Source organism: Branchiostoma belcheri, unplaced genomic scaffold (genome assembly GCF_001625305.1).
Source record: "Branchiostoma belcheri isolate BF01 breed outbred unplaced genomic scaffold, Haploidv18h27 scaffold152, whole genome shotgun sequence".
In the NCBI taxonomy this organism is placed as follows: domain Eukaryota; kingdom Metazoa; phylum Chordata; class Leptocardii; order Amphioxiformes; family Branchiostomatidae; genus Branchiostoma; species Branchiostoma belcheri.
The window spans coordinates 1-17,024 of NW_017802958.1; the positions used below are offsets into that span (position 1 = coordinate 1).

Consider the following 17,024-nt stretch of genomic DNA (forward strand, 5'->3'; position numbering starts at 1 on the left):
CCACCACGTGCGCAACCATCACCCCCACCACAACCCGCTGACCTGACGTGGGACCATCAACAACAGGTGGGGGGCCCCCAACACCACGTGCGCAACCACCACCCCCACCACAACCCCGCTGACCTGACGTGGGAGTATGAACAACAGGTCGTGTATATCCTCAATACGAGGGCGACGGTCGAACTGTAGATGACAATCAGAGTGAGGGAAGTAGAAATTCCACCACCACCTTCACTAATCGACCTAACCGATCTGTAAAACCTATATATATCCTTTTGTATGGATCGGAGTTAACATGCAGCAGCTTTCGGACACCACAACTATGGACGGTAAGTCTCTACTTGGTTTACAGACAATTCTAATCAGTAATTGTACTTTTCCCCCCTACGCCCTACAGTCCTGTGTATTCAACTTCAAGAACGAACAGCCACGGTTAACTGTACATTTACTCGTTCGTTCTTACACTTGTTTTTCATGTTGGACTACTACGTGAACATGTCATCATACCACTTTCTTCCAAAGACTCATTCAAAGTTAACTATACATCTACTTGGAAATGTTTTATGTTGGACAAATTCATACAATTTTTCGTTTTTTTTCGTGCATATATCGTTACATATCGTGTATATATCGGAATTTCAAACCCTACTTTCGTATATTGTTACGTATTATAAATAAGACCATGTTTCCACACATCCGTCTTACCTGTCTCTAACTTATCAGTATATCATCTTACCCTTACTAGAATTCCAGTGCGTAGACAGGTTGGTGGACGATTGGCATCGCCTGCTCATAAGGACTGCTCTCGTCCTAAACAGACGTAAGTTTCTATTCATTACCCTCATGTATATCTAATACCTATGCCTAGTACCTAATACAGTTATCACGTGTAAGAATCACATTATAAATACAGTGGTAGTTGTTTAAACGTCGTATCTTTTACATCATGAACAGTACAACACTACGCCGAAGCTCTGAGAGAAAGGACTGAGTCGGAATCGGCGTCTGAGGACAGCGCCAGCGTGGTGGAGGTGTACGTCGAACCGCCAGCATCACCGGAGCTGATCGACATCTCAGGTTCACCGCCACCATCACCCAGCTCCACCAGGGCCACAACAGATAGCCCACCGGGCCTACGAGTACACACCACGCTCGCCATCTACATCACCACCACCCCGCTACAACACCGGTACCACGTGGTGAATAAAAAATATACAGTATGTACTACACCCACGTGTATGCCTGTTCATTTTCCTATTATCGTTATCGTTCTACGGGTCAGAGTACGTACAAATAAAATCTCCTACATACTCTACGTGCCTATTCATACCCGTGTAGGGGTCATGATATAGCAAACGACATACAATTAACCCTACCTAGACCGGGGGGGGGGGCTAAAAGTGCCCGCGGCAACTTTGATGTCACCTAGCGTCTGAATGGCTAGCCGTAGGACGGCCAAACTTGGTGACTTTTCCTAAAATATTGTTGGCAACAATTCTCTATCATTGGAATAAGATTATCATTTTTTGTGTCGCTATGGCAACGGGTTTCTGACAGGCATTTTTGGCTAAATTTTGTACTTTTTGTTTCAACAATAGAATTTTATGGGTTTTATGTCAAGTTACTCAGGTTTTCTAATATTAATAACATTCCATATAATTTTATGTAAATTTTATCATTAAAAATGCATAATTTATGCTAATCATATCATTAGAACAGGTATATACAGGTTATTTTCATTAAAATTTCATCAATACTTCCATTTCTTTTTCCGAAAAAGGTTTAGATGAAGGTCTTTAGTATGTTTACAATGTATTTTAGGCTTATCATGAAAAAAAACAATTTTTAAAAATTCAAGATTGATGATCCAAGATGGCGGATATCTTAAATATGCATGACGTAATTTTGTGACGTCACCGGTGTTGCTATGGGCAACATAAGACTAAGTACACCCTATTATTCTGTCATAAGCACTTTTGGTACAGTTATGTTGAATACCATTTAGTTTTCAGGGAAAAACCTATTTAGACGGTTTTGGCCAATAAAATCACATTAATGACGTCATAATGACGTCATAATACATCATAACGACATAAAAATTGTAGATATGATAAATTTTCACTAGTATACCGTTCGCGAGTTCTTAGGGGGGGTCAAAAGAGCACCCCCCCCGGTCCCCTCATGTCAAAAAAAGCCCGGTCTAGGTAGGGTTAAAACCTTCTTTGTGTCGTGTGCCTGTCTTTCTTTCACTCGTGTAACACTACATATTCATGATGTGATTCCTGACAATACGCCGCTCCGGGTATATGACTTAAAAAGGTACACGCGCCAACTCCAAATGGTCGATCACTCGATGGCTTTATTCGGTGGCTATAGCAACTGCCAAGGCTTTATCACACCACATTCACCTCGGGGCAGGTCATTAACGCTATTATCATATAGCCTATCAAAACGTACACAGTACAGATTGACACTTTCCTGTATAACACATACAAACTTAAATTATATAACAAACCATTACAGTCACTCCTCTATCTTCCCGTCCGCTTGCCACTGTTCCTGTGCATCTTTCCCCGATTCCAAGGACCCACATATCGAGTCTAAATTGGCATCAATCAGTTCTTCTGAGACAAATTCTGACACAGCATTGTCTATTGTATGCCCTTTAGTGTGATCTTTTTACCTGTTCTATCAGAGTTCATATGAGTTCACCGGAACTTCGGAACAGAACCGGCATTCCATTTGTGGTTATTTTGGGCCAAAAGAATAGAGCAAGCTTCCGTTTGAAGTCATCTGAGGTCATTTGGATGTATTGACATGGTCTTTATTTTGTTATATATTGCTACATAAATTGGTTGATGACAAAATGGTTAGTATTTCTATTCAACAAGGAAACTTGCTACAAATGTTAGCAAAAAGAGTCAACTCCCCTGCAAATGGTTTGCTCCGGGCCGTGCTTGTATGCCTGCTCATTTCCTATTATTATCGCGCTGCGGGTCAGGGTACGTACAAATAAAATCTTCTACATACCCTATGTACTATTCACACCCCTCAACTATGCATACACTACCCATCAATCAATATGTTGCTGATAATAAACAATCATTATGATGGGAACATAGAACATCAATATTCAAATAAATATAGTAATAAACCCCTTCATGGGATAACTCAATCGTTGGTATCATCAAACTGAATAGACCAGTCAATCCCCAACTATGCATACATTACCCATCAATCAATATGTATCCTGCCATACTAGTAATGGCCTCCAAATAATGAAAAATGCATACAACAGTAATGTGTCAAACCTACAATGTAATCACAAGAGATAATAACTTATGCTGCAAGCAGAGACCAGATAAACACAGCCATTCTCAATCTCGGAGTGCTCATGGCATTTCAGAATGCGACTTTTTCGACGATGTCGCATGAACATGAAACATTAGGTGCAGTGTTGAACCAGTTGAGTTCGCAACTAATCCTTAATTTTGTCATTGATTTGAACAAGGAGGTTAAATACGTGTATTTAACCTCCTTGATTTGAATAGTCTTTTCTTGCCAATTACAGATCGAAATTGGTAGGTATAACCAGACTCCCCCACGTAACAGAATTTGCACTCTCTGTCACAGTAACTGTATAGATAGAGGATGAAGCACACTTTGTCTTAGAATGCTCGTTGTACACTGACATATGGAAATCCTTTGTCAGTTCCTTACAGTTAGAAAAGAAATATGCATGCTTACCGAAAATAGAAATGTTAAACATATTATGACATCCAAGCACTACGATGTAAATGAAAATTTGCCCATACATGTTTCAAAAAGGGAGAAGAGATCCTGTGATGATCCTGTAGACAGATCCTGTAGATACATCATGTAGATAGAGACGTAACACAGAAATGTAACATTCTATACTTGCACCCAAGTTATCTAACTTAGTGTATTTGGCTCATGTAGAGCGTGAATATGCAGTAAAGTTCATTGTCATTGTCATTCTATGTGGTGTGTGTGCGTGTTCATTTTCCAGAGCGAAGTATAGGGTCTGGTATCAGAAAGAAAATATTATATTTGATATTATTTATGTTATAATCATCAACAAATGCAATTTTCTTCCGTTTCCCATGGGTGCTTTTTGGTGCATTTGGGGTTTTCTGATGCACAAGATGTATAATATCACCAATCAACAGAGTTTGAAGAAAAGCACTTAAGTTTGGTGAAGTTTGAGCACCATTTTTGAAGCAAATGTTTGCATAAATGTTTAAGACACAATGTAAGAAGTTGTACATAAGTTACAAAAGTCAGATAGCCTCATACACTACTTGAGTCCTTTGATAATTCAAAGAACCAAAAATTACTGATTGTTGCCGTTGCTGCACTTTTAAAAGAAACATGACAAGACTATATGTCTGGTGCTGACAGTCAGCCATCTGGGACACGTGTTGTGGGATGTGTATTGCAAAGGATGATGGGATAGTATCATTTCCCCCCCTGGTCCGGTATATAACCATACAAATTCTGATCAAGTATTCATTGATTACTTTGATAAGAAAACTTTTGCCACGGCCTGCTCCTCCTGTAACAAAAGTCGCCAAGGTTGTGTTTTGCAGTTCAAGCTTTTTGACATGCTTTTGTATTTGTCTCTGCCATAGCGGTTAATAAAACATTGCTTGACAATATGTTACCCTGGTTATCTCAGTTGAAAAAGAACACGCTTAACTTTGCCTGACCTCTTCCAATGACGTCATTAAACCCTCATAATATATATCATATAAAAATATAAATAAATTAATTCATAATTGCACATAGATATTTCATAGTTATGAATAAATTAACTCATAATTATGAATATATCAATATAATCGATTGTATGTCGTTAATTAGCCATTAGCTATATTTCTGCATGCATCTGCATATCCTTAACATAAATCTGCATACGCATAATGATTGTGACCTCTGACCCAGGATTGTTACTTATTCCTTTTATCTAAAAAACCAAGGATTGTTACTTATTCCTTTTATCTAAAAAACCAAGGATTGTTACTAATTCCTTTTATTTCAAATCTATTTTCAGTATACTCAATACACATCACAATGATGTCAACACACGTCCTCCACTGAGCACCATTTTTGCAGTAATGACATTGTATAAGGAAACATTTTTCAAGTGCAGCACATGAGAAATGTTAACGTTCCAAGAATGGTCAAAATATTTGAAGAAGTTCCCTTCCAAGGCCCTTCTTGAGTTATTTTGTTTACAGACAGACAGACAAAAAGACAGACAGACAGAAAGACAGACAGACAAAAAGACACACACAACACGACACACACACACACACACACACACACACACACACACACACACACACACACACACACACACACACACGAACGTCTTGCTTTGAAAACATAACCTTGGCGAGGGTAATAATCCAGAGGTTCGGACTGAAATATGTTTCGTTTGCTCGCCAAAGTTGGATAGAACGATGCTTTTTAAAACCCTAAACGAGCCTCGCGGCTTTCGATAGGCCCCACCTATTATCCCCCGCCAGACAGAATGTATCGATTCGCTGCAATAAAGTAGTGCAAAGCAAACAGGACTCGTATACAGTAACAGTCAGTCAAATATGAAGATGACTTGGTAGTTACCACATAAAACTTTAACGATCCCATGTCTCTGAGGTGTAGAGTTCTTTAGCCCTTTATTTGGGGTTTTTCGACCCTCCAGATGGCTGAGCGGATGGATATACTTGTAATGCTGCGATTGTCTCCTGATCGTAGCGTCAGTTCAGGGCGGCCATTGTAAGGTGAGGTTTTGTGTTCTCTTCTTTGAAGTTGGAGTATGTTTTTTTTTGCTCACGAACCCGCAATTGTCGCATAGAAAAGCTGTTTCGCAGTGTATTTGGTTTTGTAGATGTTACTGGTGAGGAACCGTCTTGTTAGTTACGGTCACTCAAGGCGTTCAACCCGTAGTCCTTTGTTAGAAATCGAGATTTTTATTTCGTCGGATTTTACTTGGAGCGAAAACGATAATTCTGAATCTGATCGTCACATTTAGCTTATATTTGAAAAGGTAGCCTTTGTTGTGTTCCGTACTGAGCAATGTGGGTGTGAACTGCAACTTGTTGGTTATTTTTAATTCCTGTGCACGAAAATTTCTGTTACACAAGAGCCCTTTCTTTGTGTTTACTGAATAAGCTTGAGCGCAAGCAACCGGGTACCCGATATTTTAATTTATAGCTTGGCTATTTTAGAGTTGCACGGATAACTACAACACAGATATAATAGTGTAACTGTTACATTCACCCTCATTTCGGCACGTTTATCGACGTTATTATGAGAGCGAGAATAAAACTGTAACGGATTTTTGCAGCCCTTTATCTGCTGCCTATTGTTAAAATGTATAGTGAGTGAGTGGGTGATCGTAGACCACGAGGGGCCAATAGGAATTTGCATGACAACTGCCCCCTAAAACAACAGTTTGGACAGGATTTGAATGGATTATATCAGATCGTACGAGTCTGTACAATTGGCTACTTGTACTGTACTATGCTGCACACTCATGTTGAATTACTGTAAATGTCTAATTTTGCATGTGAGTACGTGGTCCTAAATGAGGTGTTCATTTTTACAGGTCAACCAAGAGAGGATTGTGACAAGATGGACATGGGTCTGGGTTTGATGACTGAAGACTTCAACAGGAGGAAACATCTCAGCATCGATACCAGAAACACCACGGAAATACAATCAGTCCTAGATAATAGCAACATTGAATCCAAACACATCTTATATGTTAGCATAGGTGACAAAAAAGCAAACACCGATTGGAACTGGCAGAACATCCAGCTTACTCGGGGTGTGTTAGTCAGGTGTTCTTAAAAAGCTGCCAAGCCTCTTGGAAACCCAGACCTCGGGGACTGTGCCTCTGGCTCAGTGGGGGCTTGTATAGCTAAGTTAGATGGGTTTGTTGGATGTTAATGCCTCAAATCAATTTTTCATGTTTGCTCTTGTCCCTTGATGCATTTTGCAGATGTGTTTGGTAAAGAAACAAAAAAAAAAGGGAACAACTTCCTTGAGATTGTCCAGTACAGTTCTGCATGTTGTATATTGTTTGGTATAATTAACACAATGATAGTGGTGCATTCTGTTGGTGCTACGAAATCGAATGATGTTCGTGTCTGGAATTCGATATCGGTGTAAGGCTGAACCGCACTCATGGTCATAGCGGTTGCGAACTCAACTGGTCCAACACTGGAACGTCGCATTCTGAAATGCCATGAGCACTCCGAGATCGAGAATGGCTGTGTTTATCTGGTCTCTGCTTGCAGTATAAACAGAACATAAGCTATGATAGTGATACTTTTTATCCATAAATTATTATCTCTTGTGATTATATGGTAGGTTTGACAGATTACTGTTGTATGCATTTTCATTATTTGGAAGCGAGTGAAAAAAAGACAGGCACGCGACGCAAAGAAGGTTTTATAATATATATATCGCTTGCTATACCATGACCCCACACGCGTATGAATAGGCACATAGGGTATGTAGAAGATTTTATTTGTACGTACCCTGACCCGTAGAACGATTGATAATAGGAAAATGAACAGGCATACACGTGGGTGTAGTACATACTGTATATTTTTTATTCACCACGTGGTACCGCTGTTGTAGCGGGGTGGTGGTGATGTCGATGGCGAGCGAGGTGTGTACTCGTAGGCTGGTGGGCTACCTGTTGTGGCCCTGTGGTGGAGCTGGTGATGGTGGCGGTGAACTTGTGATGTCAATAAGTTGATTATCTAAGATATTGATTATCTAAATAAGATAATTTGTCAAGAAATGTACGTTGATTATAATATGCTTGATTATCTAAATAAGATAATTTGTCAAAAAATGTACGTTCTGATTTTTTTTCCACATATATATAAATTCTGTTATGCTACTTTCCTTCAAAAGAAATCCCTATTCCTACCTTACACAGGTACCATTGTCTTGTAACTATTGTATCTCTGCATCTTGAAGCCGTGCTGTATAATGAGGTTATAACATTAATTTCTATAAACAATATAATGTACACTTACATTGGTTTTCACCAGTTTCGTAGGCAACGTGTCGAAGCATGGCTCGAGGTAGCCTTTTCGCAATGCTACCTTCTTCTCCTGTAATGTGCTGGGGGCTAAGGAGGACCAGGGTGTTGTTCAGACGTACCACAGGACTGAACACCCTGGCCCTCTTTCTGGCAGGCTGGACATTGATGTTGTTATCCAGCCTGCCCTCCAGCTCCACAACTCGTTGTTCCCTTTGCTGGAGCTGGACCCTTAGCCCCTCGACTTCTGCCCGACACTCTGCAACTCTCTCTCCTTTTGTCTGAGAGAGAGAACGTTTGTACTTTGACACAAACACCTGAAGCTCTTTTGGCAATTGTTCATATGTTAACTAATGTAAACTAGGACGTTTGTACTTTGACACAAACACCTGAAGCTCTTTTGGCAATTGTTCATATGTTAACTAATGCCAACTAGGACGTTTGTACTTTGACACAAACACCTGAAGCTCTTTTGGCAATTGTTCATATGTTAACTTCAATTGCGAAGTGCTTGGAATGACAGCATCCATTCAGCTTCTGCCTTAAAAATATTTGACTCAAATGGACGTGGAGGGATTACCTGTACTTTGAACATGTACATCTGATTTCGCGTTTCGGAAGTCGTGCAGAGTCTAAATCATTCTTCGTTTCATCTGAGTGACAATAGGTCTCAATTAATCTTCGGACTTCGGAACAACAGCATGTTGACAGAGTCTGGGTCAAGACCGGCTCTTTCAGCTGATACAATGTCCCCTGCTGTACTGAAGACCCGTTCACTTGGCACGCTTGTACCTGGCACAATGAGGTACTTCTTCACATGTCTGCTCAGGAGTGTTGACTCGTAATATATTTATTTATGTCTTTTTGAAGAGAAATACAGTCAATAACAGTTGAGATATTTTTAAAACATTTCGAATCATCAGCATTTACATGTAATGCCACTGTGTTACTAACAACAGAGGGTAGATCGTTAATGAATAACAGAAATAGGAGTGGCCCAAGTATTGAACCTTGGGGGACTCCTGAGAGAACTGGTAGCCATTCAGAATGTTCATTCTCTACAATGACTCGTTGTCTGCGACCAGTCAAATAACTATCGAACCAAGCAAGCAAGTTAGAGTGCACACCATACATTTTCAACTTGTGGACCAGAGATACAGTCGAAAGCCTTAGTGAAATCAAGAAATACAACATCAACTTGGCCGCCGTTATTCAGAATGGAACCGATTTTGTGATAAATTTGAAGTAGCAATGTTGCTGTCGACCTGCACTAAATGAACCCATGTTGAAGAGGATGAATTTGGTCTTTAAGATAAGGGAAGATGCGGTTAAACAAACATCTTTCCATTACTTTACTAATTATACTTAACAGAGAGATAGGACGGTAGTTTTCAACAGATTCCTTGCGGCCAATTTTGAAAACTGGACATACATTAGCGTTTTTCCACTGTGCCGGCACCCAGCCTAGACGTAGACTTTTGTTAAACGTGTCCCCTGGCCGGCGAGCTCGTTACGGACATCTCTGCTTTTGTGGTGGAAGTTCCTGTGCCTGTTGGATGGCACTAACCCCTTGTAAATACCAGCCAGATGATCTAGTTCATCGGCTTTAACCTGCCAACTTGCCACTGTAGATTGTAGTCCTTGTTGGTTCTGCGTGGACGCGCTAGTGTTGCTCGATGCCAGGAACGTGAGTGGGTCCTCCCCCACATGTACCAGGACCGCCACCGGGGCTTCCCGAAGCGCCGGGGTCGGTAAGTCGTTTAGCTTCTTTGGCCAAACGATGTGTTCGGGCCAAAACGGGGGCGTTAAATCACAAGACGAAAGAGTCATTTATGTCATCATGTATGATCAGATACAGTTCACCTCGTGTCGTGGTTGATGTCTGATTCTGTCAGGTTCTGTCGCATCCCCTGCACGAACGAATAAAATTCATTTTGTCATAGCAACCAACGACTGTTTACATGAATGGATAGCTATAAAGTCAGAAGGTATTGACTGGATAGATGGTCGTTCAGTGCTGTCAGTGCCCATACCTGTGGTTCTTTTCCAAGGTTGTCGGCAGGCAGATGTCGAACTGGGATGTCAAGTCTTGTTGACCAGTTGATCATCTGTGTGTGGTGCTCTGAAGATAGCAGAGAATGTTAAAAAGTGTTACTCCTATTTACTATCCATTATACCAACTGGCATTTATAATTACCTTAACATAGCCACATAAATCTGACAACCAACATGCCTCCATTCCTAAAGATGGTTTTCAGGTATGCAAAGTTGATGATATTAAAGTTCGCTTACTTGACAAGCACTTCAGTCTGCTCCAGTAGAAACACCTTCAGCTCATCTGCTGTCATCCTTATGCTGAATGGAGTGGCATCTGTCACGTGACGGTTCAGCCATTTCTCAGCTCTTTCTCTATTTGATGTTTCCTCCGTTGGGATGTAGGTGTCCCTGTTATAGATAATGAAATAATTATTGGAAACTGCAGTTCCTGGATGCCAAGAACATAACTCTAAATTTTCCACTTAACTACAAAGGTATATTAATTCTCACAGCAACTGGAAATTTTTATACATGACATCAGTTAAGTTTTTTTTTGCATGTATGGTGTTCTACGTGTATTTACAAGGTTTACTGAGTTAACACATCTAACTGTTCATCTTCAGAAGAGTACGCACTCCCGCTGTCAGTGTCCGATTATCGGTCGCCATCCTCGAGCTCCTGCTGTTGCTGGCGTCGCCTTGGGGGGAGGGGAGGCAGGCGCTCCAGTGTCCGGACCCTGTCCAGGAATGTCAGCAGGAGGTCACGCAGGAACCTGTAGGTTTTGGCAGTGCGGACCCTCTGGCCCTCGCTTCGGCGGGGATTCGTCACGCTGTATCTGAGGTACCTCGATGTTGCTGGTCTATCAACGTGTTCATTCTGTAAAAGAAAGGTACAAATCCAGTTGTTATAACTCTCTCACTCACTCACTCACTTGAATGATAAAGTTTCGAAGTTTGACAATTGGATCATACATGCAAGGTTATAACCGTTACGGTAACCAAAAAAGAAGAAAAAAATATGTTTCTGGTTTGAAGATAAGGCCATGGTAGGAGGACAAAAACAGTAGTCTTGGGAAGGGGACCCACTATATCTATAGCAATCCTCTTATTCGGATATCCGACATGTCTGTATTCGGGTATCCGGTATGTCTGCTCGCGTTACCTAGTGCTGACTTGTCTGGACGCTCTATCCCTGCCAGTTTATCCGCTAACACGGATCCTATGGCAGGGTAACTAAGCTGTGCTGCACTTATTTCTGCTGCCTGCACGCCCTCTATAGCTATCCAGGAGCCTTGTGCAGGTAGTCGTGGCGCACTTTGGCGCGCTTTTTGGTTATCCTGTCTGCAGCTGCAGCGAGGTCTTAACTTCTCACAAGTGCAGTACGTACAGTTTATTAGCTACGTCCGGTGGACATCCGCCAAGGAACCGTCCAACAGAACTTCTGCTTCTGACTCCTCACTCTCTGATTCTAAAGATACCTCTTCAGTCCCACTTTCATCCGATTGATCATCGACTGGCAGTAGTCTAAAACATACATGCAGTTTTTCCAATGTGTGCCCTAACCAGCTCAACTTTGGTAGATTTTTTCTTTGTTGGGGGCAGACCATGTGTTGTCAAGTATTTGCTCAGAGACACGTAGAGTTGACAGCAATCCTTCGTTGTACATAGACTCCCAGTTATACTCGTCATATTCTTTCTCAAGACATTATTTACGTCTATCATCTGCCAAAGTGGTCTGTACCAGCCTTACGTGCTCAACATACTCCTTCACATGTTCTTCTGACACAATGTATTTCTGTGCAAACTGGTGCATTATCAATAGTTACAGATTTGTTCTGGATAGCAGTTTTCAGCTGGGCCCGTGGCTGGTAGTCGTCAGGGAGTCGTCCGGTGTTTGTGGTACGGGAGATAGTGGAGTGCAGGGAGGTGTTTGTAGTCTGGATATGGCCGGGGTATAGGTGGTGTTGGTCCGGTGTACTCTTGACTGCTGCAGAAGGCACACAGTTCCTGCTCCTCGGACAGATCTGACAAAAAACAAAGGCATAAAATAAGATTCAAGCACTATGAAGGTTCCTGCTGGTGACAGTTTTCAATTTTATCTTCTTCATCTACAGGTGACAGTGACCAGCAGAGTGATAAGGACTTTGTCCTTGCCACTTGTATGTTTCTCAAGTACATAAACTTGCAATAAGCTTTGGGAACAGGCAAATGACATTGTTATTCTTACCTGTACAGTTCCATTTATACTCCATGTACAGTTCCCCGATCTTGACATGTTTGTCCACGAAGTCTTCAATCTTCTTACAGTAGGAATGTCCAGGAGCTCTGCTTCTCTGGGTCTTTCCAGTTTTGGAGTACTGCAACAGGTAGTCTCGACTGAAGAAAAACTTATGTCTTTTGTTTACACTAGAGCGTTTTGTACAATGATTACTTGCAGAATTTTTATCACTTCACACATACGTAACTGATTTTCCTCATTTCCTCACATAATGATTTATCTCCCAAATCTTTTGTGTTAAATCGTCTAGCTTGATACTCCTCCAGTAAGACTAAACATTGATCTTTATTTGTAGGTTAGACAGTAAATGCACTTGTAATCAGAAGACTGACTGTGTGCAGTGTAATGGTCAGAATAATGAACAGTAATTACCTGTTCGAAGGTTGGGAAGATCACATCGGTCAGGAATTCGTGAGCATCCTCTTGCTGCCCATATCCCTTTGCCTTTGAAAACAGGCTGGCAGCGGCTTGCTGTTTGATAGACAAAGAATCCATGCTCTCACATAAATATGTCTCTGGTCTGACCGGAGAAATAAATAAATGTCATAAGAGTGAACAAATGATCATTGGAATAAAAAAAATGATCATTTGTGCGACGTTGTGTTTGCTTTCTATACTTTTAAATCCATGGTCATATCCGTATATGTGACAATACTAATCCCACAATGGTGACATACAACACATGCAGTCACATAATAGAAAAAAAACACTTGCCACAACTTCAGCAAGACGAATAGTCCCCGGATCATATCTCAGCACCCGAAGGATTTTGCCAAGTTCATGGCACCGTCCAAATAATGACTTGGCGGCACCCGTCCCCATCCGTGCGGAAACTGTATTCAGAAGATGCATTTATATATATGTAAATTAATCACAGGATGCTGAATCATACAAAGGAGTAAGTAACTTTTGGAAGTGCAGAAAGAAAATAACTTGCCCAGTCAGGACAAGAGTCATCAATGCCAGTCATTATCGACATGAGTGTTCATGCGTTCACACAAGAACATTACCTTTCTTAATTCATGCATGGCACAATTCATAAAGTCTGTGTTTCAACAAATTATTGAGGATAGCAATTATGATTCAAAGAATAAAGTCTCTTCTAATATAGCATATGTTTGTCAGTGGTAAAGATTTCAGGTACTCTGATGGAGAAAGGAAAATTCTTACCCTGTGTCGTCTATTTGTCCGTTTGGTCCGGTCTTGGACCTCTTCTGTCTTTCCCTCACTGGCGACCGTTTCCTTCCGCCGGATGTTGTAGTGGATGTTGCGGCAAGCTTCTATTATAGAGAAAAAAAATTGCAATGTCAATATTATACTGACTACATAATTTTATAAATTAGATTGTAATCGGGTGAGACTGCCCTGTTCCGCGATGTTGAGCATCGGCGTTGTATGAATTGGGCCAATCGGGAAATAAAAGAATGCTTTGTAATGGCTATGCTAGTGGCCTGATCTATATGTTCAACAAGGAAGAAAAAAACAAGGGAACTCACCGCCAAACTCCTGGTCTCTGCAAACAGTCAAAGTCGCCAATCCGGGACACGTGGAAGACGGGATTCTCTTGGTCCAAATGCGTGAATGAAGTCCACAGAATGAAAACACATGGGGGTGTCAGACTGGAGGCTCTCTTTTTGGTGATCAAGATGTTGCACCAGGTCAAGCAGGTTCTTAAATGGACCAAGGTCATCCTTGAGCAACTGCAGTATCACACAAGGGTCATATCCATCTGGGATGGGGATGGAGGGAAAGTCTTCTTCAAGTTCAAGGATGGAATCTTGCGTGCTACTGTTACCATTACTTGTTCCTACGTCTTCCCCCTCAGAAGACAACATGCACTTAGAAATATTCGGTATAACCAGATCTTTCAAGACACGGACTCGACACTCATAGAACTTGGTCACAAGGGGATGTGGTTTGATTACGTGTCTTGTGTAGCCAGGCAACACACGGAAGGAGTCAGGTGAACTTGCCCTCGTACAAGCAGTGTACTGCTGGCCCGGAACAAACATATGGATGTCTGCAACTTCTACATTGTTTACTGTACTACCTTGGCTCTTGTGGACTGTCAATGAGAAGCCAAGTTGCAGTGGGTATTGCCACCTGGATGCAATCAATCTGCCGTTGTCATAATACCCAAACATGTGTTGTTCTATAATATGGGTCTCCCCGGATTGACATGTAATCAATGGGTTGCGAACTGTTTATAGACGACGTCTTGTTACCAACCGTATCAGCAAAAACGTATTGAAGTATGCGAATTCCGCCTACCCCTTGATCACAATACCATCAATTGTGATGACGGCACCGGCGTTATTGTCAGGCCTGTGGGGATGATAGGGGGAGTCCGGTGCTGTATTTTTTCCGCCTGCTGCTTCAGTGGCAGTGTCGGCTGCCTTTCCTAAGATCAAACAAATGTAGACTTGGAATAAATACTAGAGTAGCAAGGGCTATGCATCAAATGAAAGAAAAAACGAAAGGTTTACAGACAAAAACACGCAGCTCTCAGGGCTCTCAGCTGTTAAAGACAAGAAAGTAAACAAGAAAGCAAAATATCAATCATCAAGTTAAAGGCAAACAGCATAAAGTTCATGCAGTTCCCAAGCAATTTTTAGGTTTCTTTTCTTCACTTCTAAAACAAGAAAGCACACTTTGCACATTTTTGAATGCATTTTATTAATTAAATTCTTTAAATGACTACTGGCTAACGTATCTAAAAGCAGGGCTGCTAATCATGCAAATACGGATATTGCACACTGCAATATCATGGTTTCACATCTACACACCTTCTGCAACACGTCCAAGTTCCTGAAGACTCGGACTCAATCTGCTGCCATGGGTGCACCTTTGTGCCAGACTTTCGACGCCTTGTTTTTTTTTCGTCCAACCTCGCGTCCATCCTTTCTCCCAGGGACCTGTTCCCATTGGTCACTGATTCTGTTCTCTGCATGGAGACCTTTAAATATTCAGGGTACATGGCCCTGTCCATGGCGTCAAAAATATCGATTAACTTGTAGTTGGGGTGGTTCCTACCACTGAAAAGGGGAGAGAACGTTTCAATATACCTGACTAGACATATTCGGTGTTATTCCTTCTGGTCCCCACGTGGAAATTTTGGATGGCCAAACCATAGAGGTGTATTTGTTCTTGCAGGAATGTCACGTTGGTGTTTCTGAAGTCTTTGCACCATTCGTAGCAGAATAAGAACTACAATCATTTTACAGACATAAGCAAAGTTCATAAGGATAGTGTATAGAACGATTAACTGTTTTACAGATTTTAAGATATCAATAAAACAAACAAACCTGTCGGGATCGCTCCTCTGAAAGCGTCCAGCCACCCACGGGGCCGACGTTGATTCAGGTTTGGTCCCAGTTCACCACAAGCTCGTCCGGGATGTTGTTTTCACTGACGATGTCCTCTATCCTCTGGTGGAACTCGTCCCGGGTCTGCTCGAAGTCCTGGGGAAACTTATTGTCGTCCAAGAGTCGCATAAAGAGGCAAGTTACACACCTTTGAGAAACACCTGGGTTGTTCGCCCGTAAGTTTAGGACGGCAGCAGTGAAACCAACTTTGGTCGACTTTGACGATGCTCCACTGACGAATGAAGACTTTTATTTCACATTTCTACCACACTTGGCTAAGTACAGGCCACAACAAAACAAGATGAATGGACACAGTTAACAGATACAAAATTAACCAACTATCGTTATATAAATTCAACTTCTCGCTTTTCAGTACTACATATCTATCTAACATCTACTCACGTCTACAGTAATGCTTACAAGTTCTATGTATCGAAATAAACATACTATTTCAATGCACATGTCTTGAGTTATACATGAGTGTAAATTAAAATTGTACATCAGTTGGTTGAGGCGGATATGATATTTCTTTTAACTAAAGCGTTGGATATGTATTGGCCTATGTACAGGGAAGTTTCGTCGGAACATAACATGAGTAGAGTAAAAGTATCTGAGGTTGTTTTAGGTAATGTTATATGTGCCTTATTGGTGATCGTGTAACCGTCATCATTGTATAACAGCCCCTTTTATCTTCCCCATGTCTGTTAGATCGTTGTTGTCGATGACGTGCACATACTGAATATCTTAAGAAATGTCCTTCATCCACATTTCTCCTTCATCCAGGAGTTCACACTATCTGTTGGAGAAAGGGGTCGTCACTAGGCGGGATAGAGGAAAGGACGAGTTGTGCTCTCGGATACTTCTCATGTACTGTATGTATCAGCTAACGGTAGCGATAAGAAACTGATGTCGCGTCCCGTGTCTCCCTTGCGTCGTTAGTACCGACATGACCTACGGTCAAGTGTTTCTCTAAGTTTCTTCGCACCCCACCGAAAGTTGTAATTGGCTTGCAGGGTGCGGTACTCCCTGTCAAACTCTAACACAGACACCCAGACATAGCGCTGACTGAGCTCCAGAATCTTAACCGTGTAGGCCATGTAGTCGTGCAAGGCAGAAGAAGACAATTTGGCGGTGGGCAGCAATTTATACATGATCTCGTGTTGGCAATTGCCCACTGGCTTACCGCCACGCTTTTTAGTGCCGGTTTCTTTCCCCCCATCGAGATAAGCAGTTTAGTCCCCCCCCCCGAAGTTGTGGTG

At 41.6% G+C, this 17,024-nt stretch overlaps 1 protein-coding gene across 1 annotated transcript; it reads left to right on the forward strand.

The window, feature by feature from the left end:
• Positions 1 to 289: 289 nt before the first annotated feature.
• Positions 290 to 8,322, forward strand: LOC109465516. Its single transcript, XM_019762873.1, has 4 exons — positions 290 to 329; positions 746 to 820; positions 955 to 1,189; positions 8,244 to 8,322. Exons 1-4 carry the CDS (start codon positions 296 to 298, stop codon positions 8,320 to 8,322), a joined length of 423 nt encoding a protein of 140 aa, XP_019618432.1. The 5' UTR covers positions 290 to 295.
• The last annotated feature ends 8,702 nt before the right edge of the window (positions 8,323 to 17,024 follow it).